General features: G+C 34.7%; 1 protein-coding gene across 1 annotated transcript in view; it reads right to left on the bottom strand.

The window, feature by feature from the left end:
• SHOC1 (shortage in chiasmata 1) overlaps window positions 1-25,258 on the bottom strand; it is an 87,688-nt gene that overhangs the window by 8,005 nt on the left and 54,425 nt on the right. Inside the window, exons 17-23 of the mRNA XM_059925293.1 lie at window positions 17,583-17,655; window positions 13,433-13,499; window positions 11,240-11,418; window positions 9,445-9,562; window positions 8,148-8,259; window positions 6,751-6,872; window positions 2,527-2,620 (exon numbers count right to left, since the gene is read on the bottom strand). Of these exons, the coding sequence (XP_059781276.1) occupies window positions 2,527-2,620; window positions 6,751-6,872; window positions 8,148-8,259; window positions 9,445-9,562; window positions 11,240-11,418; window positions 13,433-13,499; window positions 17,583-17,655 (765 nt within the window). The remainder of the gene's footprint in view (window positions 1-2,526; window positions 2,621-6,750; window positions 6,873-8,147; window positions 8,260-9,444; window positions 9,563-11,239; window positions 11,419-13,432; window positions 13,500-17,582; window positions 17,656-25,258) is intronic.

A 25,258-nucleotide genomic window follows, 5' to 3' on the forward strand; every position in this document is an offset into this window, starting at 1 on the left:
GCCTAAGAGGCCAAAAGCCATATTACTAAGTGTATTCTAAAATAATACGAGTCTCGGGAGCCCCCTTTAATGTCATAAGGTCATCAAGTTAGGAGAATGGGAGGCTTGAGTATTGGTGATACATTGATACAAGAATTAGAGCAAATTAATCATCTTGTTTCTTAAATTCCATGGAAAAATGGATATACTTTTAAGATTATTATGTAAACTTGAAAAGCTTTTGGAGTAGTTTGATCCAGGTGGGAACAGACTTTCATTTGGAATGGACTGTGCCTGAGCAGTACCTCCTATTTCATCTCCAAATGCCTTCCTTGGAACATGTCCTCTGTGGATCATGTCACTGTACCTGAATAGGGTCACTTACTGGTATCAGATAACCCATGTATAGATTTTTTAAATGATTTTCTAAAGCATATTTTGCATATGACTGCTTTCTATTAGCTGAAGAGAAAAGAGGCTGATTAAGTGGTAAAACCTCACTTGAATGAATAAATGAGACAAATTTATATTTATTTAGATAACTTTTCTAAGAATTTTACTTCTATGTTTAACATGCATCACAGGATCAAAATTATCTGGATTCTATTTCAAATAGATCATTTGTTGATTTTCTTAACAGGTTCTGCTTTCACTGAATTCTATTTAGTAGATGTTTGTTGAATATTTTTACTGTGTACAAAACACTGTGCTAGATGCTATAGGCTTTACAAAGAAAAGGGCCTAGTTCTCACCATCCAGGGTGGAGGGTATATGAACAAACATCTCATATTATAATAAAGGTATAAGCATTATTAGGAGGATGGGAGGAGAGATTCCTCTTGAGAGAGTATAACTGGTGCAAATTTTTTAAAGGAGGTGGTATTTGAGCTGGGTAGAAAAAGTCAGAACTATGAAGACTGGCAGTAAGGGGATGGGGAATAGTATTTCTGGGGGAAGACAGGACAGAATCAGATGGCTGAGAGGTGGGGGCATATTCAGGAAAAGGTGAGTAGAATGATGTTAAAGGAAGGATTACTAGGGGTCAAATCATGGAGGAGTTTGAATCCACCTGAGGTTAACTCCATTTTGATGAAGTAGGAAGCTACAGAAGGTCTTTTGAGCACAAAAATTCAATTCAACAACAAATATTTATCAAGAGCCTACTACATAGGCTCTGTGCTTGGTGCTAGGAAGACAAAAATGAAAAGCATGTTCCCTTTCTTTTATGCTTACAGTCTAGGGAGTGAAATATTCACAGCTGTTATTTCAGAAATGTAATTGGTGTCAATATACATGATGCACGGGAGTGGGAAAAGAGTAGAAATAAAGAGATTAATTAGGAAGTTACCTTAGAACGCCAGGTGAGAGGTGAAGGCCTGAATTTAGGGAAATAGCAATGGGAGTAGAAAGGAGAGGCATACTCTAGAGACACTGCAGAGTTAAAAGGAAGATTTAGCTACTGATTAGATTAGAATAGTGATGCCATAAACTAGGTGTAAAAAACTAACAGAAACCTTAATTAAAATAGAGTTGGGAGACCAGCAGGAGGAGCTCTCATGCCCTACCATGATAGTACAATTCAATAGGAAGAAAGACTTCCTCTTCTTTCCTAGCAAGAGCTCAGCCAATAAGAGGCTGTCACAACTCAGCCAATGAAAAGCCACTATACTTCGAACTCTCAACTCCTCCAATGGACTCTTTGTTTACTATAACCCTCCCAACTTCCTTTTCCCCTCTTTAAAAGATTTCGCCTCTCGTTGCTGTGCCCGGACTTGCATATGGCTTGCCATGGTTGCAGGCCCTGAGTTGCAGTTCTTTGTTGATCCCGTATAAACCCATTTTTGCTGCAGAAATAACTGGCAGTCTACTTGTTTTAGGTCAATATCAAGTTTGGGGGAGGATGAGAAGTTGTGTTTTGGATATGCAGAATTTGAGGCACCTGTGGGATATTCATGTGGCGATTTCCAGTAGAATTCTAGAATATAGGTGCAGACCTTAAGAAAAGTTAGAAAAATTTTAAGGATTTTCTTAAAAATGAAAGCTAAATTTGTGGGAATGTCTGAGTTTATCAAGGAAAGAATATAAAGTGATAATAGTAGAGGACTGAGCCCTGAATTTTGGGGAAATATATAAACTTCAGAGTGGGACATTGAAAAAAAGCCAAGAAAGGAGACTGATTAGAGATCATCAAGATATTGCTCTATTCATATGTCATAAGATTTCCATTTTACAGCAGATAAAAACAGTATGTCTCTCATAAGTGAGCATTTTTGATCAAGGGATATTTATTTTTATTCATATCCTGACCTGTTTCAAAAAATCTAAGTAGTAATGAAGAGATAAAATATGAAGTTAAATTCATTAAAGGCTTTTAGAGCAGAAATTTAAGTGGAAAGAATATTTGTTAATTTGAAACTGTTCTTTATATGGCTTTTAAGTGTTTTTTAGTTTACCCATTTAATGTTTCTTCTCACTGGGCAGTTGAGTTTCAGATTTCATAAATTTTGGTTTATGAAAAATACAAACAAACATATAGAAAAAGAATACCTTTACATCCAGTTCTTCTGATTTTAGCCCAGATGAAACCAAAGCTGCATAAATCAAAGCTAGGTGATGAAGTGTCTTTTCTGTAAGATAGTACCTAAAAAAAATTATATTATTATATTCTACTCATTTGATGTCTGACTATACTTACTAAAATTCATTTTATTTTTCACGTTTTATAAAGTTTTTAGAATAACCTGGCTAAAACAATGCTTGTGTGGCAGACTCATTTTTTCTTCCACTCAGTACTCTTTTGTAAGAACAGTTCCACCTCCATTCTTCAATAGTACCGTTAAATCTAGGAGATGCTGAGTGTGCGTGTGTGTGTGTGTGTAGAAAAGTTTAACTCATCCCCTTACTAGCCCCAGGGATGGCTATGTGACTGAAGCCTAGCCAGCTAGAATACTCCATCCCCCTGGCCAAAGTATCAGGTTCAGATATGAACATATGACCAGAGCCAGGATAACTAGAATCCTCCCTGGGTCTTTTCCCTGAACTGTTAGAAAAAACACTCTTTTAAATGATCATTATATGATGTGATAGAGGTGTTAACTAACACTAAGGTAGTAATTATATTGCAGTATATAAATGTATCAAATCAACAGAGTGTACTCCTTAAACTTACACAATCTTATATCTCAGTTATATCTCAGTAATTTTAAAAAACACCGCTATTTTCCTGTCTATAGTTATTAAACAGGTCAGATGTGACTCGAGCTGTGGGTGGATATTTCTACTATCTTTATCCACTTTAAGTACTCCAAGCAACGAAAAAGAAATTTGTTGGCTTATATTACTAAGGGGTCCAGGAGAAGACATTTTTGGACCCAGGGACTCAAACAATGTCATTGAGACAATGGCTCTCTTAATCTCTTTGCTCTTTTTCCTCTGTTGGCTTCTTTCTCAGGTAAGCTCTTTTCAAAAGAGTGGCTGATAAGAGAGACACACTGTGCCTAAACTGTTTGTTCAAACAATGTGGTTTCTATTGAACACCTGCTTTCTTTTTGGAATCTAGAGTTTTGATTTGTGACTAGCTCCTACTGAAAGCCCTGGGCACTGAGTGTCTGGAGAGTTTCCCTGGTAGACAACATTTTACAAACGTTATCACAACTCGTTGCTGGGGAAGTTAAGCATGCTCTGTGTGACTCTCCTAGGAGAGGACTCTCGGAAGCTTCCTCCTAGTTTCCTCTGGACTTTGATCCACGCCCTTTCTCCCTTTGCTGAATTTGCTTTGAGTACAAGAATATTTTCAGCGCTGTGAATATTCCTAACAAATCATCAACTTGGGGGTTGTCTTGGGGACTCCTGACACATTTTCTCAAATAGGAACTAATGGCATGAACTACTAAAGTAATTAAAAATTTTTATTTTGTATTTTCAATTCTCCTCATTTGGTCAGTTGATTAAGATACTTTAAAAATGTTCCAATGATCTAAAAATATGAAACCGAGATACCTAGAAGTCTGAACAGAATTACATTTTATAATAATATATTATTGTGAATAAATGATAATTCTAGCCTGAACACAAAACAATCTCAGAGTGTTACATAATTAATTTTTTTCATGAACATCTGGATAAAAATAAGTGTAAATCTCTTCTTATAATCTCTTGTACTTCAATTGCACCTCTAGGTGGATACCAATCTAAAAACAACTTTAAAAAATTTCAAATCAATTATTTATCCAGAATACTTCCAAGTTCTTGATAAAGCTTAACATGCTTTACAGCCTTTATTAATCTTCAAAATGAAGATTTTAGACTTGAATAATTTTTAAAAATATCTTTATTGGAGTATAATTGCTTTACAATGTTGTGTTAGTTTCTGTTGTACAACAAAGTGAATCAGCTATAAGTATACACATATCCCCATATCCCCTCCCTCTTGCGTCTCCCTCCCACCCTCCCTATCCCATCCCTCTAGGTGGTCACAAAGCATCGAGCTGATCTCCCTGTGCTATGCAGCAGCTTCCCACTAGCCATCAATTTTACATTTGGTAGTGTATATATGTCAATGCTACTCTCTCACTTCGTCCCAACTTTCCCATCCCCCCGTTAGAACTGAATAATTATTTTAATTTTTCAGTTCTGGTAGAAAGGAAAAACTATATTAAGTGACTACTAGAGGTTATTGTTAATAGAGGAAGGAATAAGAACCAAGTTGTTTGTATTCTTACATTCTAACTTACACGTATCGTCACATGATAATAATAATTTTATACAAAGAGCTTGGTACAGTAAGATAAACAAAATGGAGTCAAACAAGAAAGTCAATAATGGAAAAAAATCACACAGATAATATAATGTTAAATAAGATAAGATATCTGTACCTTATCTAATAACTAAAGAATATTTTTGAAACTTCTACTATGATGTGGTATGTGTAATGTAGTATTGTAGAGATTAAAAAAGTGAATAAGGCTAGTGTGCAATTTAGTTGGGAAGATTCATTCATTCAATCAAGGAGTATTTACCAAGCATCTATCATATGAAAGCAATGTGGTCACTGCTGTAGGGCAAGTGCCCCAAAATGATAATACAAAACAAAATACGATAATATCAAAGATGAGGAGAAAACAGGGAGCTAAGGAGTTCGAAGGTTGGAAAGGTTACAACTAAATATCTGTTTATATGCATGAGTGGGGGATACTGAAGAAAGGTTGACTAGAAAAAGTAGATAGGTCCTGAAAAATAGGCACAATTTCACCAGATGGAATAGCTGGAGGAAGGAAGGAATATCGTAGGAAGAGAGAACTGTATGAGCAAAAGTAGAAGTAGGAAAGCAAGGAGGATGTTTGCAAGCTAATGAGCAGAACTTTTGATTGAAATGGAAAGCAGTGAAAAGTAAGCCTGAAAATATAGGTTAGGATTATATGCCGAAGACTTTGACTATTAGGGTGAGTAGTCTGTATATATTCAGTAAATAATGGGGAAGTCAGTGAAGGTGTTTTATCAGAGTGAAATAATAAGAGCCTGGTTTTAGGAATATTAATTGAGTGTATGACAGATTATGGAGAGTAATGTTGAGAGTCATCTGGAGGTGGGAAAACCGTTTGTTATAATAGTCCACATAAAATAATGAGAAACTGAACTAAGATGTTGGTAATATAAATAGAGCGAGGGGAGAGATGAAAGTCCAGTGGTTGAATCTATAGGATTTGTTTTCCAGTCTTGATGACTAAAAGAAAGGCAATGGTCATAAATAGCTAAAGGGCAGAAAAGAGGATATGCAGTTTTGGAGGGAAGAGAGAATAAAATGAACTCATACTATGTTAACTTTGAGAGCCTGTGGAATATAAGAGTGGAAATATTATATAGAAAATTAGAGATATTATGTCAGGAATTTCAAAGAGAGACTGCAGCTGCAGATAGAAATATAATAATTATATGCAGAAAGATGATAACTGAAGCTATGGGAGAGGATAAGATTTTTAATGGACAAAATAGAAGAAAAAAAGAGATTTCATATCTATCTGGAGACTGGGACAAGGAAGAAGAAGAGGTAAAGACAGAGAAGAAGTAGAGAGGTAGAAGATCAAAAACATTGAAGTGCCATGGAACTGAAGAGTTTCAAGACAGAAAGCACTGACAATAGTCTTAAATACTTCAGAGCAGTGAAAGATAAAAATATTTTTGGATATGATCATAAGAAAGTCACAAATGATGAGTGACATCTGAGAGATAGAGATCAGTATAGAGATAGAGAGAAAAGCCAGATTGCAAAGAATAAAAGGAGAAAGTGAAGGCAGTACGTTCATAAAATTTAGAACGAGGGAAAGGAGAGACATATAATGATAATTTGAGCCAGTGTCTTGGCGTGGATTTGGGGGGCAATTTTTCAGTTAAGCACATCAATGAAAGGAAGTATAGTAAGATGCTAGTTAGTTGGTATATCTAATAAAATTTTAGAGAGAAGTGATTGAAGAATGACATTTTTTAACAGACGAGTCCAGAATTAAAAATTAATAAGAAGTGAAACACTCACAGCAGCAATTCTTAGTGAGGTAGAGGAGGGGAGCATGATTTGCACTGACTGTCCAGGGGAAATACATCATCTCCGAAATTCCGATTTGTTTTCTAAGGGCATGCCTTCACCTTGAGAATCCCTTACTTAAAGCAAACTAGATGAGCAAGAGGAAAATTTACATAGCTACTTTTATTCGAAGAAGAAAATGGAATAACTTAAAAGATATATATGTGACTTTGGATGGAGACGTGTTTACTTACTCTGAGTTTAATGGTTTTTTGGCATATAAAATTATCCAACAATAGCTGTACTGGAATGATAATGCCATCAGTCTCATAATGATATTGTCTGATGCCTTCTCACAGTTTAATTCTTCTAGGTCCTACCAGAAAATAAATAAAATAAAAAGATTCACTGGGTTGACCAGTTGTTACGAAATTATTGTTGCCATATTTCTAGTATCTATGATATATAAATTATAACTTGAGAAGAAGCATGGGTATGGGTTCCCATTTTATGGAAAAATTAAAGTCACACTGGAAGTAGTAGGGGAAAAGCTACAGTAGTTGTAAAACGGTTAATGATAGCCTCAGCAAGGAGGGTTCATGAATCTCCCAAAGTCCTAGACATGAAGCAAGCAGTCTACAGAGTGCTCCTATCTGGGCAAAGTTCTTTGTAGACAGGGATCTGGCTACTCTTAAGGACAAAAACCCATGGGATAATCTGCACTTAATGCTTACTTAAGGAAGATGAAAAAGCAGCAGTTAATGGACTTATAGGAATGTATTTCTAATGATCTAGAATCCCTATTTTCCTTTAACAATATTAATTTTTGATAGAGTGAATAATTCAAGAAGTATTTTATTCTAACAGTAAGTTATGTAAGCATGGATTAAAACAGTTTTCCCAAACAGGATTTCCCTCCCACAAATAATTGTTATTTAATAACCTTAAATATGCAAGACACAATATTCCATAAGAATCTTTCTAACAGAGCTTTTTTGTTTCCGTCATATAATTCTTATAGTATTAACATTTGCTTATCAAATCAGACTTCTACCTTACCATAATACGTGCCATTAATTTACACTCCATACCATCAAACTGCTTTCTGCTCTCCACTCCCACACTATTAAATTAATTTCTTTGTAATTTGTACTCCAATCAAGCAAACAAATCAGGGAGATTCATACATCTTAAATTCTAAAATATATGGATTTTTGAAGAGATTTTCTCTCTCTTTTTAAAAACTGACTAATCTATAGGCAATCCCCACTTACTTTAGAGGAAATCCCGTATTACCAATTACAGATTAATATGTTACCTCCTTTTAAGAAACACAGTGGCTAGAATTTGATTTTTAAAGTTTTCAACACTATAATTATTCTATAAATGTATTTAAAAATAGGTCAATACAGAATATTAAAGATACTATATTTGCTCTATCTTCTTAAAGTATGTTAAAAATTACAAGGCATTGAAAAAGCTTGGTAATAGCCATTTTCTACGGTGATGATTTTAGCACTTATGGTCCATTTGCAAAGTTTTGGAAGAAATCATGAGTAGATTATAGTTAAGCTCTCTAAAGCTAATAGATTACATGGTTACACATGTATTTTAATATACTTGATTCATATTTTTTATTGTATAGTTTTACCTGCAAAATTATGGTGGTGTTCTCATCAATTGTCACCACTACATAATGCTCTGTACCACCAAAGAGTTTCAGTGACTCACTGCAGCACCTCTCCACCAGTGTGATATTATACCTGTAAAATATAATATTTTGGGGTGACAGATGGCTAAGAAAAATTCTTTAAGAAAAACTGTACTGTCCTCCTGCATATTAAATTATTTGAACTACTGTGCAAGTTTCATACCTCAATTTATTCTACTTAAGAAATTTGAAGAATGAAACTATGAATTATTCAGTTTATGACAAATTAGTTGAGATATGTGTTGCCTTAGGTATTTTGCTAAATATTACTGTACATGATACTATTATAAATGTTTTTTTTGTTTGTTTGTTTTTTGGGGTTTTTTTTTTGCCCGCACCCACGCGGCTTGTGGGATTTTTGTTCCCCCACCAGGGACTGAACCTGGGCCCCCGGAAGTGAGAGTGCAGAGTCCTAACAACTGGACTGCCAGGGAATTCCCCTATTATAAATGTCTTGACCAATTTATTCTGGCTCCGCAAGTAATAATTCATGAAATTAAAACATTGTGTTATGAGACTAAAACATTCTGCATTTATCAGAATTTTCTTTTTTCTCCTGAAAAGTTGCCTAGATTTAAACTATCTTTTACAAGCTCGCAGTTTTCTGTGAATGCCGCACAGCCTTAAGTTATAAAAACAAAAGCATGGAAAATAGATCTGCATTTTAACGAAGGTCACAGCATAATTATCCTTCCTTGTCTAAAATCCTATGTCTAACCTTCCTGTGACAACTTGTATGCTATGATAGTGTTTTAGATCATTTAAAAATGCTCCGTGTTGGTATGATGTTAGAACTAAAGGTCTAAAAACTTGAGAATTCATTTAGAACTTCATAATCTTGTTTCCTAGTCAGTGTTTAAAGTCCCCTAAATAAGAATACTCATTCTCAATATCAATGACCCAAAGACATGACCATGTAATTCACAGAAAACCCCCCCACATAAAATGTTCATATTTGCTGGTAACAAAAGAAATGCAATTAAAATATGAATTGAAATAATAATTAACTATTTTTTCTCCACAAAATTGATATATAACCAAAAAAAGACAATATTCAATAATTATGATGGTGTACTATAGGGAGAGAGTATAAGTTGACATAAACTCTATGGAAAACTATTCCTATGTGATATAATTCCAGGCTTGAATCAGAAAGAAATAGTGCCACATATATAGCATAATATTTAGCCAATTAGGGTATATATATCTTTCCTAAGTTATGAAATCAATAACTTACTTGGATTCTAACAATTGAAGTATTTCTGGAGTATTAAGAAGTCCTTCAGATGCAAAAAACACATATGGAATCTGAATTTCCAAAAGAAAACCACCAAAACTATCCAGCAAGTTGCTCCCTAAATATGAAAAAATTTATAAATATTTCTCTTTTTTCTCATCCCTCAGTTCTTTCTCTTTTTACTAAACATGAGAATAACAGGTGTATGCTCAAGGAGTAGTATAAAAATAAAACATATTCATTGTAAAAATATGAATTCAGAATAAAGAAAGGTCTGAAGAATAAAATAAAAACCATGTTATTCTACTCCTAGAAATAATAGTTAATAGAATTTATTAAAACTACTATATACTAAAAACAGAGTTTAACACATACTTCCACACTTTTTTCTATATGTTTGCTTGTCTATACTTACACATGTACATTCACTTGAAAAAATAAGGAAAAGAAAAAACAGGATCATACTCTACCTGAATGTTAATATCTGCTTTATTCAATTAGTACATGTTGGACATTTCCTGTGTAAATATATATACTGATTTACATCAAAATTTAAAATTATGCACAATAATCCATAGGGAATACTACAGATCAATAGGAAAAAGGTCATATACCTCAACAAATAAGTGGACAAAGGACATAAACAGGCAATTTATAAAAGAATGGCTATACAAGATCAATTCACTTATGAAATGATATGGATAATCAAAGAAATGCAAATTAACACAACTATAAAATATTATTTGCCTCTAATCCTTTCAAAAATTTAAAAGATTAATAATACCTACTCATAGTAAAAATATGAGGGAAAGGATTCTCTCACACTTTCTGCATAAACATAAATTGGGATAGAATTTCTGGAAAGCTATTGGCAATATATAAATGTGTGTATACCTTTGAACCGGCAATTCATTTTACCCTGGAATTTTTACTTCTCAGGACAAGTACATAAAGATATATAAGATATATAAGCTACTGTAAATCTTGTGGTATAATAGTAGAAAATTGAAGCATTATAAATGACCCAAATAAGGAATTGGTTGAATAAATTCAGTTTAAAGATGAATGTTTAACTTTTATCCCTTCTTGAACCCATGTTTTCATTATTTAATGAAGTTAACGCTTAAATCTCTGTATCAAAGATTCCAAAGTAATAATTATGGTTACTGTATTTTTAGAATTGAGTTGGAATGTCTCAGAATTCAAACTTCCTACTCATACTTCAGGTGGATGGAAAGTAACTTATGGCAAGTTTTGAATGAGAGATGCACTGGGACTAAAAATATACAGGCTTTTTAATTTAATGGATCTGAGAATTCACAACCTTAGTCATGTGAAGCGTTACTGAGAAATACAAAGAAACCAAATGCTATGCAAAGTGGTTTAGGCTCTTTGCCAAGCATTTGTGCATTATTTTTTGTTGTGTATTAAAAGTTCTCTGTGTCAGTCAACATACTATGACATATTTTCCCCTAAAATTCAATAAAAATATTGTTGCATAAAAGTCAGATTAAGATTAGATATAATTATAATTTAATTGTGCTATTGTAAGTAAAATTTAGAAGCTAAAGGGATGAAGACAAATAGAATCAGTAAAGGCTATTTTACAAAAGAGGAATATGAGGCAAGAGATAGTTAAAGGCCTTGCTCAAGGTCACACAGTTGGTGGTGAGGTTAGAGCTTGAACTCAAGTCTTCTAATGCTATAGTTTATTCTCTTTCCATAGATCAGAAATAGAAAGCAGAAAATTTTCACGCTAATGGAACAAAAAAGGAATTTTAGTTTATATCCTTACTCTTTAAAACTGTGTCTGGAAGAATCACTTTAAAGGCCAAGTAAGGAATATTCAATTTTTTGCAATGTTCAGTCCAACAAGAGTTTTCTACAAAATTGTATTCCACCACAAATGAGAAATTACTCCAGGGGAAATCTGCTCCAATATATTGATTGTGTACAACTGCACAGAAACTTGTACTGAAGACAAAAGAAAGCCAAGAAAATAGAATTAGTCTCGTGTCATTATATACTTGGAATGCTAAAAGATGACTGTTTTGGCTATTTTATTCTTCTCTAATCTATGCCTACTTATCTTGGAAGGACACTGGTGTATTTTCTGTTGACTTGTTTTCCAATCGTGCTAATCTCTTTTTATCTTTCTTTTTGATGGTCATACTTAAAAAAAACAAACAAACCAGGATATAAAAAAACTGTGGACTATTTGACATCCTCATATGCAAGGGACCCTATTTTATTACCTGAGTCTTATCAGTAATACACAAATCACCATGAGAAATCAACCTCATTTTCTTATAAATGTGAGATTTTAATCTTTGAGAATCTATATAGTAGAATATTACCTGATTACTTTGTTTTTTATTTATTTTATTTTTATTTTTATTTTTTTGGCGGTGTTGGGTCTTCATTGCTGCGTGCGGGCTTTCTCTAGCTGTGGCGAGCGGAGGCTACTCTTCGTTGCAGCGCGCGGGCTTCTCATTGTGGTGGCTTCTCTTGTTGCGGCGCGTGGGCTCTAGGTGCGCAGGCTTCAGTAGGTGCGGCACGCGGGCTCAGTAGTGGTGGCTCGTGGGCTCTAGAGTGCAGGCTCAGTAGTTGTGGGGCACAGGCTTAGTGGCTCCGCAGCATGTGGGATCGTCCTGGACCAGGGCTCGAACCCGTGCCCCCTACATTGGCAGGTGGATTCTTAACCACTGTGCCACCAGGGAAGTCCCTACCTGACAACTTTGAAATGGCTTTTTTTTTCCTCAATGGGCTTCATAAGTGATTTAACAACAACAAAAAGATGGGTACTTAAATATCATAAGTTTATCTTTCCCATCTTCAAATTTCATATAACATAGCATTTACTATAATTAAAATTCTCTATTGCTGCTTTCTATCTAGAAATAATTTCACATAAAATAAGGCAAAATAAAAACATTTTTAGACAAGTCAACACTAAATTTATTATTAGCAGGCTCTCACTGAAAGAATTTCTACGTGATGTACTACAAGAAGAAGGGAACTCAAAAGGAATGAAGAAAATATAAAAAACAATGCTGAGCAAAAACACTGGTAAAAAAAAAACAAGTGTAAGTCTAAATAGGTACTACTTGTACTGTCACTAACAATAGCAATGATAATTTGGAGATATTAAAGAAAGATTGAACTAAAGTTCTGGATGACAATAATACATAATACACAAGGCAATAAACTTAGTTAAAGCATTTTTCAGGAAGAGAGTAGAGACATTGATTAATTTCAGGTTTTATTAAACCTTTTTTGGGACTTCCCTCGTGGTCCAGTGGTTAAGAATCTGCCTTCCAATGCAGGGGACGTCAGTTCAATCCCTGGTTGGGGAACTAGGATCCCACATGCCGCAGAGCAACTAAGCCCGCGCGCCGCAACTACTGAGCTTGTGCACTCTGGTGCCCACATACTGCAACTAGAGAAATCCACGTGCCCCAACGAAAAGACCCGCATGCCGCAATGAAGATCCCATGTGCCACAACTAAGACCTGACGCAGCCAAATAAATAAATAAATAAATAAATTTTTAAAAATTGGTTTTAAAAAAACTGTTTAAAAAGTTAAGTTCTAGGGCTTCCCTGGTGGCGCAGTGATTGAGAATCTGCCTGCCAATGCAGGGGACATGGGTTCGAGCCCTGGTCCGGGAAGATCCCACATGCCGCGGAGCAACTAGGCCCGTGAGCCACAACTACTGAGCCTGCGCGTCTGGAGCCTGTGCTCCGCAACAAGAGAGGCCGCGCCAGTGAGAGGCCCGCGCACCGCAATGAAGAGTGGCCCCCGCTTGTCGCAACTAGAGAAAGCCCTCGCACAGAAATGAAGACCCAACACAGCCAAAAATAAAATAAATAAATTAATTAATTTAAAAATTTATAAAAAAAAAAAAAAAGTTAAGTTCTAGGAGAAACTGTGCTTTTCCTGTGGAACTGGTGTGTCTCCTCCCCATAGATGAACAAATATGTTTTTACCCATTTAAAACACCTTTGGATTCCAGAAAATCTTTTTTGTTCGAATGGAAGACAGTCAGTGTCAAACCTGTTGGAAAAAAGAGTAATACAAAAAGTTTTTTTCAATATTTTGTTCATATATATTTTTAGGTGTGTCATATATTTCACTACCATAAAAATGAATTAAAGATCTGTGCACAAGGATTATTTTTCTAAGTCTAGGGAATCAGAAAGTTTGAGCCATGGGCACTGTTTCTGGTGTGTATATATGTTGTGTGTATATAAGCCTGGAAATTCTGAATTTATTATGTAAAATAATAAAATGGATCAAAAACTTAATGTTAAGATAACTAAACACTCACCAATTCTGTGCAGTTCATTTTATTTTGCTAAAAATTATGGTAGATTTTACCTTTTTTCTAGCCAAAAATTTAAGTACATAACTAAACAGCAAGAGACTATATTTCAGTCTGGTAGGAATTTTTTTTCCTTTCTCCTTGCTGTATAAGAAAAAGAAGACTTCCTGGACACTACCTGTTTCGTAGATTCACTCCTGCTTCTCAATTATAATTTAAATTACTTATATTATTTATGTTATATTTTAAACAAAATATAATAAACTTAAAAATTTTATTATACCCACATATACAGTTTATTTTTGGTAGACATAATTGATTTAAGAGTAGCTAATTCTAGTTAAAATAAATTCTATACTCTATTAGTGAACTTTTGTCAACTGTAGAGTTCCCAAAGGTGTGATGTAATAATGGCAGAGTAATGTTTAATAATTTCATGTTTACTTGATATGACAGTAGTTTTGGTGATAATAAGAATGGAGTTAGTAGTATTTCTCTTTTATAATTTATGAGGTCATATTATTTAAAACCTCATCTCCTTAAGTGGTTTGTACTAGCTTTGATCCCAAAGCAGATTACTTGCTGAGCACATTACTAGGATCTTTCAAACACATGGAACGATGGAACTACATCTTATTTTCTAACACTAGACAGAAAAAAAGGCCTAGCTTCTAGATACAGAGGATAGTTGCCAGTTACAAAGAGAGTAAGAACATTTTTCAGTATATAGAGTCAATATTTTTGTGTCAGCAGACCTTGTTGAAACAAAACAATAAGAGTAGTAATGATATAATCCCAAATGTCAAGAGAAATAGGAATGTTCAGCATGAAACCTACATAAGAACCGATATATATACAGCAATAATTTGCCAATATATCTTACGTGACATCAAAGGAAAATGTGTCTCATTAAGTAGGTTTAAGTATCCTTTTCTGTGGGGCAGGAATATTTCCTCAGCTTCTCCACAAAAATATTCCTTTGGTTATCCAAATCCCTTTGTCTTATTAATATTTTAAATTTTATTTTTTAGAATTTTTATTGGAGTATAGCTGATTTACAATATTGTGTTAGTTTCAGGTGTACAGCAAAGTGAATCAGTTATACATATACATATATCCCCCTTTGTTTTATAATGCTAACATTGATCAGCGCAATATACACTACTATGTATAAAATAGATAACTAATGAGAACCTGCTGCATAGCACAGGGAACTCTACTCAGTGCTCTGTGGTGACCTAAATGGGAAGGAAATCCAAAAAAGAGAGGATATATGTATACATATAGCTGATTCACTTTGCAATACAGCAGAAACTAACACAACATTGTAAAGCAACTATACCCCAATTAAAAAAAAAAAAGTTTCCAATTACCCTGATTGTCTAGACAACTGTGGCAGCTTCAGCTCCACAATTGTTAAGTATTGCTCTAGCATTTTGGTACTAGTAAGGATCTTGTGATTTGGTAAATATGAATTCATCTTCCCAGGACTGGAATACTGAATGAAATAATAAGATCCATGCTTGAAAATTTGGACTCTAGCACATGATAACATCATCAAGAAATAGCACCGTATAAGGCTCTGCTTAAAAGAGTTTCCATTCTCACATTACTATTGATATGTTTTAATAGTTTACTAAGAGAAGCAGATATTTGTCACAATACTTGCATATATTTCAGTTAAATCTTTCTCACTAGTCTTAGTCTAAGTAGGGTATATAGGGAGGTATTCATTAGCTCATTCATTTATTCAATAAATCTTTATGAGGTGCCTTCCATGTTCCAGGCATTTTTGTGGGTGCTGGAGATACAAATCAGGGCATGGTCATTACCTTCCAGAAGCTGAAATTTTAGTGAGGAAAACAGACAAGATAATCAGTTATTATAGCCCAGAATGGTAAGAAGTGCCTTAGAAGGATGCACATAATACCCTAAGAGTAGAGAGGGAAAGTATTTAAATCAAGTTTTCCTAAACAAATGTTTTAACTAATTTTTAAAGGATGTGTAGGAGTTAGCTTCCTAAAGAAGAGAGAAGAGCATTATGATAGCAGGAACAGGAAGTGTAAAGGCATGGAGATAGGAAACAGCATGATAAATAGTTTGGTAGGGTTAGAGCAAAGAAATATTTTGGGAGATGACAAAAGATGCAGTTCATAGAGGGAAGAGAATAAATAAAGGTTAACACAGGTTGAGGGTGGTATTTTATTTTATTTTTAAGACTGGAAGGCTTAAAGATTAAGAGAAAGAGTCATTAGAGAAGAAGGCTGGCTGGGAAATAACTGATGGAACAAAATGTTTGAGACTGCATGAAGAGATGGGATCCACAGCACAAGTGATAGATTGGTTTTCAAAGGGTGGAGATTCACCTCCTCTGTAGAGAAAGGAGGAAAGATAAAAGAATAGAAGAAATAAATGTAAGTTTGTAGATGGTGGGGAAGATGAAACTGAGGAGGATTATTACTGGACTAAAGGATGTTAGAAGGCATAATTCCCTTCTCAAAATGAGGGGATGAGTGGCATGATACGGGTTTATGGTACAGCCATTAGTATGATAGGAATGGGAACTAAGAACATACAGAAAGATTGTTAAGAATTATTAAAAGCCCTTATAAGTTCAGAGAACCTGATTTTGTAGTGGTACAAATCTATCTGATTTTCTCCAGTAATGATCAGCAGCTCAGGTGTAGGATAGAGAGATTAAATCTTGATTGATTGAGGGTTGAAGTTTAAATGGAAGTTATCAATACAATAGAAGAACAAGACTGATTAAAGTGATGGCCATCACCAATTCTGGAAGGAGAAAAAAATGAAAAAAGGAGTTGACAATTTATAAATCTCTAGAATGCTGAAGATCATGAAAGAGCTAGAGGTAGCTGTAGACACAGAACAATGTATCAGAGTTTAAAGTTTAGAGGCAGGACAGTTCTGTATTATCACAAGGTCGATAGCAAAGTGAAGGAGTGAATATCATATTTGTTGTGAAGGCCAATGAAACTAAAAGGTCAGGGTGTTGAATGAATCATTCACATTAAAGACACCTAGGATAATGGCAAGACCAGATGCAAAACTGTCCATGGATGATTGTGGGGTAGTAGAGAAGGACATGGCAATATGGCATAGCCTCAAAGGATGGAGGAATAAAGTTTTGGAAAGGATAATGGAAAGCAAGAAATGGCCTTCTCATCCTTATACATAGAGAGAGAAAATTATCAGCTTCTATATGAAAGGGATACAGGGGAAGCATTATCATCTAAAGAAAGTTGGGTTTCACTTAAGACAAGGAGATGAAGAAGGAGAAAAGTTTACATCTTAGCAATGGGTTCCACAGCACAAGGTGGAAAGGGTTGGCAGAGGTGGCAGTGGTGGGTAGAAGAGTTGAAAAATGACCCTGGAACAAGAGAGACTTAGGTTCAAATCCTGATTCCCTCACTTACTACCTGCGATTTTGGCGTGATACATCACTTTTATGAATTTTAGTTTCTTCATTTGTAAAAATTGACTTAATAAAACCTATTCATAGAGTTGTAAGTAGTCCATAATATTAGTGATTAGTAGACAATAAAAGGTGTCAATTGGTAATAATAATTAACAGTAATGATAATGTACATATAAGTACATTGTAGTATATTTATATTGCAGACTAATATAGTCCACATTGATTTAAAAACTGATTAGATCCCACTGAATTATATATTTTTAAAGTATGAATTTTATGGTGTGTTAATCATATCTTAATTAAAAACTTGGTTAGATCAGTACATTTTTATATATTCAAGCATTTGTTATCAAATGAAGCATAATTTAAAACTCCCTACCTTCTATTTTGTTAAGGGTTTTAATGAGTAAATGTTTTTCACCATCTGAATCCATTCTTATTATAATCAGCACCTGTTCAAAAATAAGAATTTCATATACATGTATATCTGAATGATTATTCTTTTTCATATTCTTTTGCTACAGTGACAAAAATAACAAACTTCATTGGTTACATGAAACTAATGACAATAAGGTGGCAAAGTAAATATTTGTGTTGCAAAAGATATAAGTGCTTGAACACAAAGGAATAAATTCTAGTAAGATCAAATATTAATGAGGAAAGTATTTTGGGGTAGGGCATTCCTAGCATTCCTCAAGAATTCCAATATAGGTGACTATATATAAGTTGTCTCTGCCTGTACTGTAAGTGTTAAATTTAACCCAGGCAGGTTTGAATTGCTGGAGAAAACCAATGATTTGCTACTATACTTTCCTACTTACCATTACAGTTTTGGGGGTGTGCAGGGTGGAGATAACAAATCAACCATAGGTTGTTCCCGTATCTTGGCTATTGTAAATAATGCTGCAATGAACATAAGGGTGTATCTTTTCAAAGTAGTGTTTTTGTATTCTTTGGTCAAATACCCAGAAGTGGGGTAGATGGTTCATATGGGAGTTCCATTCTTAATTCTTTGAGGCATCTCTATACTGTTTTCCATAGTGGCTGCACCAACTTATGTTCCCACCAACAGTGTATGAGGGTTCCCTTTTCTCCAAATCCTCACCAATATTTATTATTTCTTGCCTTGTTGATAATAGCCATTATGATAGGTGTGATGTGATATCTCATTGTGGTTTTGATTTGCATTTCCCTAACAATTAGTGATGTTGAACATCTTTTCATGTGCCTATTGGCCATCTGTATGTCTTTTTTGGGAAAATATCTATGAAGCTCCTCTGCCCATTTTAAATTTTTTTTGTAGTTGTTGAGTAGTATGAGTTCTTTATATATTTTGGATATAACATCTTATTGAATATAATAATTTGCAAATATCTTCTCCTATTCAATAAGTTGTCTTTTCATTTTGATGATGATTTTCTTTGCTGTGCAGAAACTTTTTAGTTTGATGTAGTCCCATTTGTTTGTTTTTGCTTTTGTTTCCCTTGCCTGAGGAGACATAGCCAGAAAGATATTGCTCAGACTGATGTCAAAGAGTGTACTGCCTATGTTTTATCGTTTCAGGTCTTACATTCCAATCCTTAATCCATTTTGAGTTGATTTTCGTGTATGGTGTGAGACAGTGGTCTACTTTTTTTTTTGTATGTGGCTGTCCAGTTTTCCCAACACCATTTATTGAAGAGACAATCCTTTCTCTATTGTTTCTTCTTTGTTCCTTTGTTGTAAATTAATTGTCCATATATGTGTGGGTTTATTTCTGGGCTCTCAATTCTGTTCCACTGATCTATGTATCTGTTTTTCTGCCAATACCATGCTCTTTTGATTACTATAGCTGTGTAATGTAGTTTGAAATCAGGGACTGTGGTGCCTCCAGCTTTGTTCTTTTTTCTCAGGATTGCTTTGGCTAGTTATGGTCTTTTGTGGTTCCATATAAATTTTAGGATTTTTTTGTTCTATTTCTGTGGAAAAATGTCCTTGGGATTTTGATAGGGATTGCATTGAATATGTAGATTGTTTTAGGTAATATGGACATTTCAACAATGTTAATTCTTCCAACCCATGAGCATGGAATATCTTTCCATTTATTTGTATCTTTAATTTCCTTCAGCAATATCTTATAGTTTTCAGTGTACAGGTCTTTCACCTCCTTGGTTAAATTTATTCCTAGGTATTTTTTCTTTTTGTTGTGATTGTAAATGGGATTGTTTTCTTAATTTCTCTTTCTGCTAGCTCATTTTTAGCATATAGAAATGCAATAGATTTTTATATGTTGATTTTGTACCCTGCAACTTTACTGTATTTGTTTTGTCATTTCTCATAGTTTTTTGGTGGAGTCTTTAGGGTTTTCTACACATAAAATCATGTCACCTGCAACAGTGACAGTTTTACTTTTTCCTTTCCAATTTGGATGCATTTTATTTCTTTTTCTATCTAATTGCTCTGGCTATAATTTCTAATACTATATTGAATAAGAGTGGTGAGAGTGGGCATCCTTGTCTTGTTCCTGATTTTAGAGGGACAGTTTTCAGCTTTTCACCAGTGAGTATGATGTTAGCTGTGGGTTTGTTATATATGGCCTCTATCATGCTGAGATACACTCCTTCTACACCCATTTCATTGAGAGTTTTTTTAATCACAAATAGGTGTTGAATCTAGTCAAATGCTTTTTCTGCATCTATTGAGATGATCATATGTTTTTTATCTTTCATTTTGCTAAGGTGTATCACACTGATTGATTTGAGAATATTGAACCATCTTTGCATCCCTGGAATAAATCCTACTTGATAATGCTATATGAAACTTTTAATGTATTGTATTTGGTTTGCTACTATTCTGTTAAGGATTTTTGTATCTATATTCATCAGAGATATTGGTCAGTAATGTATATTTTTTGTATTGTCTTTGTCTGGACTTGGTATCAGGGTAATGCTGGCCTTGTAAAATGAGTTAGAAAGTGTTCCCTCCTCTTCAATATTTTGGAAGAGTTTGAGAAGGATGGATATTAATTCTTCTTTGAATGTTTGGTAGAATTCACCTGTGAAGCCATCTGATTCTGGGCTTTTGTTTTTTAGGAGGTTTTTGTTTCATTACTGTTTTAATCTCTTTACTAGAAATTGATCTATTCAATTTTTCCATTTCTTCATAATTCAGTCTTGGAAGGTTGCATGATTCTAAGAATTTCTTCATTTCTTCTAGGTTGTCCACTTTGTTGGTTACTAACTATTCAGAATATTCTCTTACAATCTTTGTATTTTTGTGGTATCCATTGTTATTTTTCTCCTTTATTTTCTAATTTTATTTATCAGAGCCTTCTCTTTTTTTTTTCTTAGTGAGTCTGGTTAAATGTTTGTCATTTTTGTTTACCTTTTCAAAGAACCAACTCTTAGTTTCACTGATCTCGTCTATTGTCTTTTTAGTCTCTATTTTATTTATTTTTGCTCTGATCTTTATTATTTCCTTCCTTCTACTGACTTTGGGCTTCATTTGTTTTTTTTCTAGTTCCTTTAGGTGTAAGGTTAGATGATTTATTTGAGACTTTTGTTTCTCGAGATAGGCTTGTATTGATATAAACTTCCCTCTTAGTACTGCTTTTGCTGCATCCCATAGATTTTGGTATATCGTATTTTCATTTTCATTTGTCTTAAGGTATTTTAAAAATTCTCTTTTGATTTCTTCATTGACCCAATAGTTGCTCAGTAGCATGTTGTTCAGTCTCCACATATCTGTGATGTTTTCAGCTATCTTCTTATAGTCTCATAGTGTTGTGGTCGGAAAAGATGCTTGATATGATTTCAGTCTTCTTAAATTTATTGAGACTTGTTTTGTGTCCCAACATACGGTTTATGCCTGAGAAAGTTCCATGTGTGCTTGAGAAGAATGTGTATTTTGCTGCATTTGGATGGAATGTCCTGTACCAATCTATCAAATCCATCTGGTTTAATGTTTCATTTAAGACCACTGTTTCCTTGTTGACTTTCTGTCTGGATGATCTATCTATTAATGTAAGTGGGGTGTTAAAGTCCTCTCCTATTATTGTGCTGCACCAATTTCTCCCTTTAGGTCTGTTAAAAATTGCTTTATATATTTTGGTGCTCCTATGTTAGGTGCATAGATATTACTAACTATTATGTCTTTTTTTGTTGTTTTACTATTATGTCTTTTTGATGAATTGTCCCCTTTATCAGAATATAATGTCCTTCCTTGTCTCTTGTTACCTTTTTTTGGCTTAACGTGTATTTTGTCTGATATGAGTATGGCTACATCTGCTTTCTTTTGGCTGTCGTTTGCTTGGAGTATCATCTTCTATCACTTCACTTTGAGCCTATGTTTGTCTTTAGAGCTGAAGTGAGTCTCCCAGAGGCAGCATATAGTTGGCTCTTGTTTTTTTTTTTTTTTTTAGAAATTCACGTTCTTTTACTTATTTATTTATTTATTTATGACTGTGTTGAGTCTTCGTTTCTGTGCAAGGGCTTTCTCTAGTTGCGGCAAGTGGGGACCACTCTTCATCGCGGTGCGCGGGCCTCTCACCATCGCGGCCTCTCTTGTTGCGGAGCACAGGCTCCAGACGCGCAGGCTCAGTAATTGTGGCTCACGGGCCCAGTTGCTCCGTGGCATGTGGGATCTTCCCAGACCAGGGCTCGAACCCGTGTCCCCTGCATTGGCAGGCAGATTCTCAACCACTGCGCCACCAGGGAAGCCCGGCTCTTGTTTTTTAATCCATCCAGCCACTTTGTGTCTTTTGATTGGTGAATCCAATCCATTTACACTTAGGGTGATTATTGATAGATGAGTACTGAGTACTGCCATTCTATCTTTTGTTTTCTGTTTGTTCTATATCTCCATTGTTTCTTTTTCCTGTGTTTCTTTCTGTCATTTTGGTTTGGTGGTTTTCTATGTTTTTCTCAGTTTCCTCTTTTTTTTATGTTTTGTGTCTCTGTTCTAGATTTATGCTTGGTGGTTACCAAGAGGTTTGTGTGAAATGTATCATAGATAAAGTAGTCCTTTTTCTGCTGATAGCATCTTATCTTCATTTGCCTATATGGGTTCCCTTCTTTTCCTCTTCCCCTTTTATGTTTTTCTTGTCTCAAATTATCCCTTTTTATATTGCATTAGTTACCAAATTGAAGTAGCTATTGTTTTTTTCCTGATATTTCTCCCTTTAACCTTTATGTTGTAATAAAGTATTTAAAAACCTATTCTGATACAGAGTTGCAATTTTCTGATTCTGTTCAGCTATTTATCACCTTAAAGTTTTGTGTACTTTTGCCTTTTTTTTCTGGCAGCAGAGCTCCTTTCAACATTTCTTATAAGGCAGGTCTAGTGTTGATAAAAATCCCTCAGCTTTTGTTTGTCTGGGAAAGCCCTTATTTCTCCTTCATATCTGAATGATAACTTTGTTGGATAGAGTATTCTTGGATGACAGTTTTTATCTTTCAGTACTTTGAGAATGTCATTCCACTCCCTCCTGGCCTGTTGAGTTTCTGCTGAGAAATCTGCTGATCCGCTAATAGGGATTCCTTTGTAGGTTGCATCCTTTTTTCACTGACTGCATTTAAAATTCTTTTCCATTGACTTTTGACAGTGTCTTGGAGAAGATCTTTTTGCATTGAGGTGATTAGGTGTTCTCTTAGCTTCATAGACTTGTATATCCAGTTCCTTCCCCAGGTTTGGGAAGTCCTCAGCTGTTATTTCTTTAAATAAACTCTCTGCTACCTTCTCTGTTTCTTCTTCTGGGATAACCATTACCCTAATGTTGCCCTTCCTAAAAGAGTCAGATAATGCTCATAAAATTTCCCCCTTTTTTATATCTTAATTCTTTTTCCTCTTCTACCTGTACCATCTCTAGATTTCTAAATTTGAGCTCAATAATTCTTTCTTCCATATGGTCTTCTCTATTTCCAGTGCTTTCTAGTGAATTCTCAATTTCATTTATTGAGTTCTTCAGCTTCAGAATTTGTTTGGTTCTTTTTTAGTTTCAGTCTCTTTGGTAAAGTATTCCTTCTGTTCATTAATTTTATTCCTGAGCTCATCGAACTGCCTTTCTGAGTTTTCTTGTAGCTTGTTATTTCTTCATGACAGCTATTTTGAATTCTCTATCAGTTAGATTGCAATATTCCATGACTTTAAGTTTGATTTCTGCTGAATTGTCATTTTGTTTTTGTGATACAGTGTTGCTGTGGTTCTTCATGGTGCTGGATAAGTTGTTCCTCAGCTGACACATCTGAAGTAGTGAACACCTTTCTTCTTTAGGTAAAAATAATTTTTTCTACTTGATTTTAATGAACCAACAAGTTATAAATTAGAAGCCTTTCTCTTTTTTTAAAAAAACATAAGACGCTGTTAGGAGATTTATTTATCACAAGGAAAAGATTTATCCAGCAAAAAAAATCTACTGAGACACAGCAGTTCCCCTTTCAGAGGTGCTGCAATAAAGAAGACAATAGCAATATCTTTACTGTTTAGGTTGATATAATTATTGGATGGGTGAAAGCAAGGAGCAAAAAATGTAAATTTCACACTCAGTGACCTAGTAATTTGTCAGTCATTTTTCTGCCTTAAACCTAATGCATCCTCTGGGACTGGGGCAGAGGATTCCAGAGAAATCGCACTCCTGGCCTGGCCATGCTCCAAATTCCACACCATCTTTTCTATTCCTTTCTTTCTTTTTTAAATTTTCATTGAGGTATAGTTGATTTACAATGTTGTATTAGTTTCAGTTATACAGCAAAGTGAATCAGTTATACATATACATATATCCATTCTTTTTTTAGATTCTTTTCCCATATAGGCCATTACAGCATATTGAGTAGAATTCCCTGTGCTATACAGTAAGTTATTATTAGTTGTCTATTTTATATATAGTAGTGAGTATATGTCAATCCCAATCTTCCAATTTATCCCTCCCCCCTTATCCCCTGTTAACCATGTTTGTTTTCTACATCTGTGACTCTATTTCTGTTTTGTAGCTAAGTTCATTTATACCCTTTTTTTAGATTCCACATATAAGTGGTATCATATGATATTTGTCTTTCTGTGTATGACTTACTTCACTCAGAACGACAATCTCTAGGTCCATCCATGTTGCTGCAAATGGCATTATTTTGTTCTTTTTTATGGCTGAGTAATATTCCATTGTATATATGTGCCACATCTTCTTTATCCATTCCTCTGTTGATGGACATTTAGGTTGCTTCCATGTCCTGGCTACTGTAAATAGCGTTGCAATGAACACTGGGGTGCATGTATCTTTTCAAATTATGGTTTTCTCTGGGTATATGCCCAGGAGTGGGATTGCTGGGTCATATGGTAGATCTACTTTTAGTTTTTGAAGGCACCTCCATGTTGTTCTCCATAGTGGCTGTACCACTTTACATTCCCATCAACAGTGTAGGAGGGTTCCCTTTTCTCCACACCCTCTCCAGCATTTACTGTTTGTAGATCTTTTGATCATGGCCATTCTGACCCGTGTGAGGTGATACCTCGTTGTAGTTTTGATTTGCATTTCTCTAATAATTAGTGATTTTTTAAAAGATTTATTTATTATTTATTTTATTTATTTTTGGCTGCATTGGGTCTTAGTTGCGGTACTTCAGGCTCTTCGTTGCAGCGCATGGGCTTCTCTCTAGTTTTCTCTTCTCTAGTTGTGGCGCACGGGTTCCAGAGTGCGTGGGGTCTGTAGTTTGGGGCCTGTAGGCTCTCTAGTTGAGTCATGTGAGCTCAGTAGTTGTGGCATGCGGGCTTAGCTGCCCCACGGCATATGGGATCTTAGTTCCCTGACCAGGCTTTGAACCTGTGTCCCCTGCGTTGTAAGGTGGATTCTTTACCACTGGACTACCAGGGAAGTCCCTAATTAGTGATGTTGAATATCTTTTCATGCGCTTTTTGGCCATTTGTATGTCTTCTTTGGAGAAATGTCTATTTAGATCTTCTGCCCATTTTTTGATTGGGTTGTTTGTTTTTTTGGTATTGAGTTGCATGAGCTATTTGTATATTTTGGAAATTAATCTCTTGTCGGCTGTTTCATTTGCAAATATTTTCTCCCATTTTAAGGGTTGT

This window comes from Balaenoptera ricei, chromosome 6 (genome assembly GCF_028023285.1).
Source record: "Balaenoptera ricei isolate mBalRic1 chromosome 6, mBalRic1.hap2, whole genome shotgun sequence".
NCBI classification, from domain to species: Eukaryota; Metazoa; Chordata; class Mammalia; order Artiodactyla; family Balaenopteridae; genus Balaenoptera; species Balaenoptera ricei.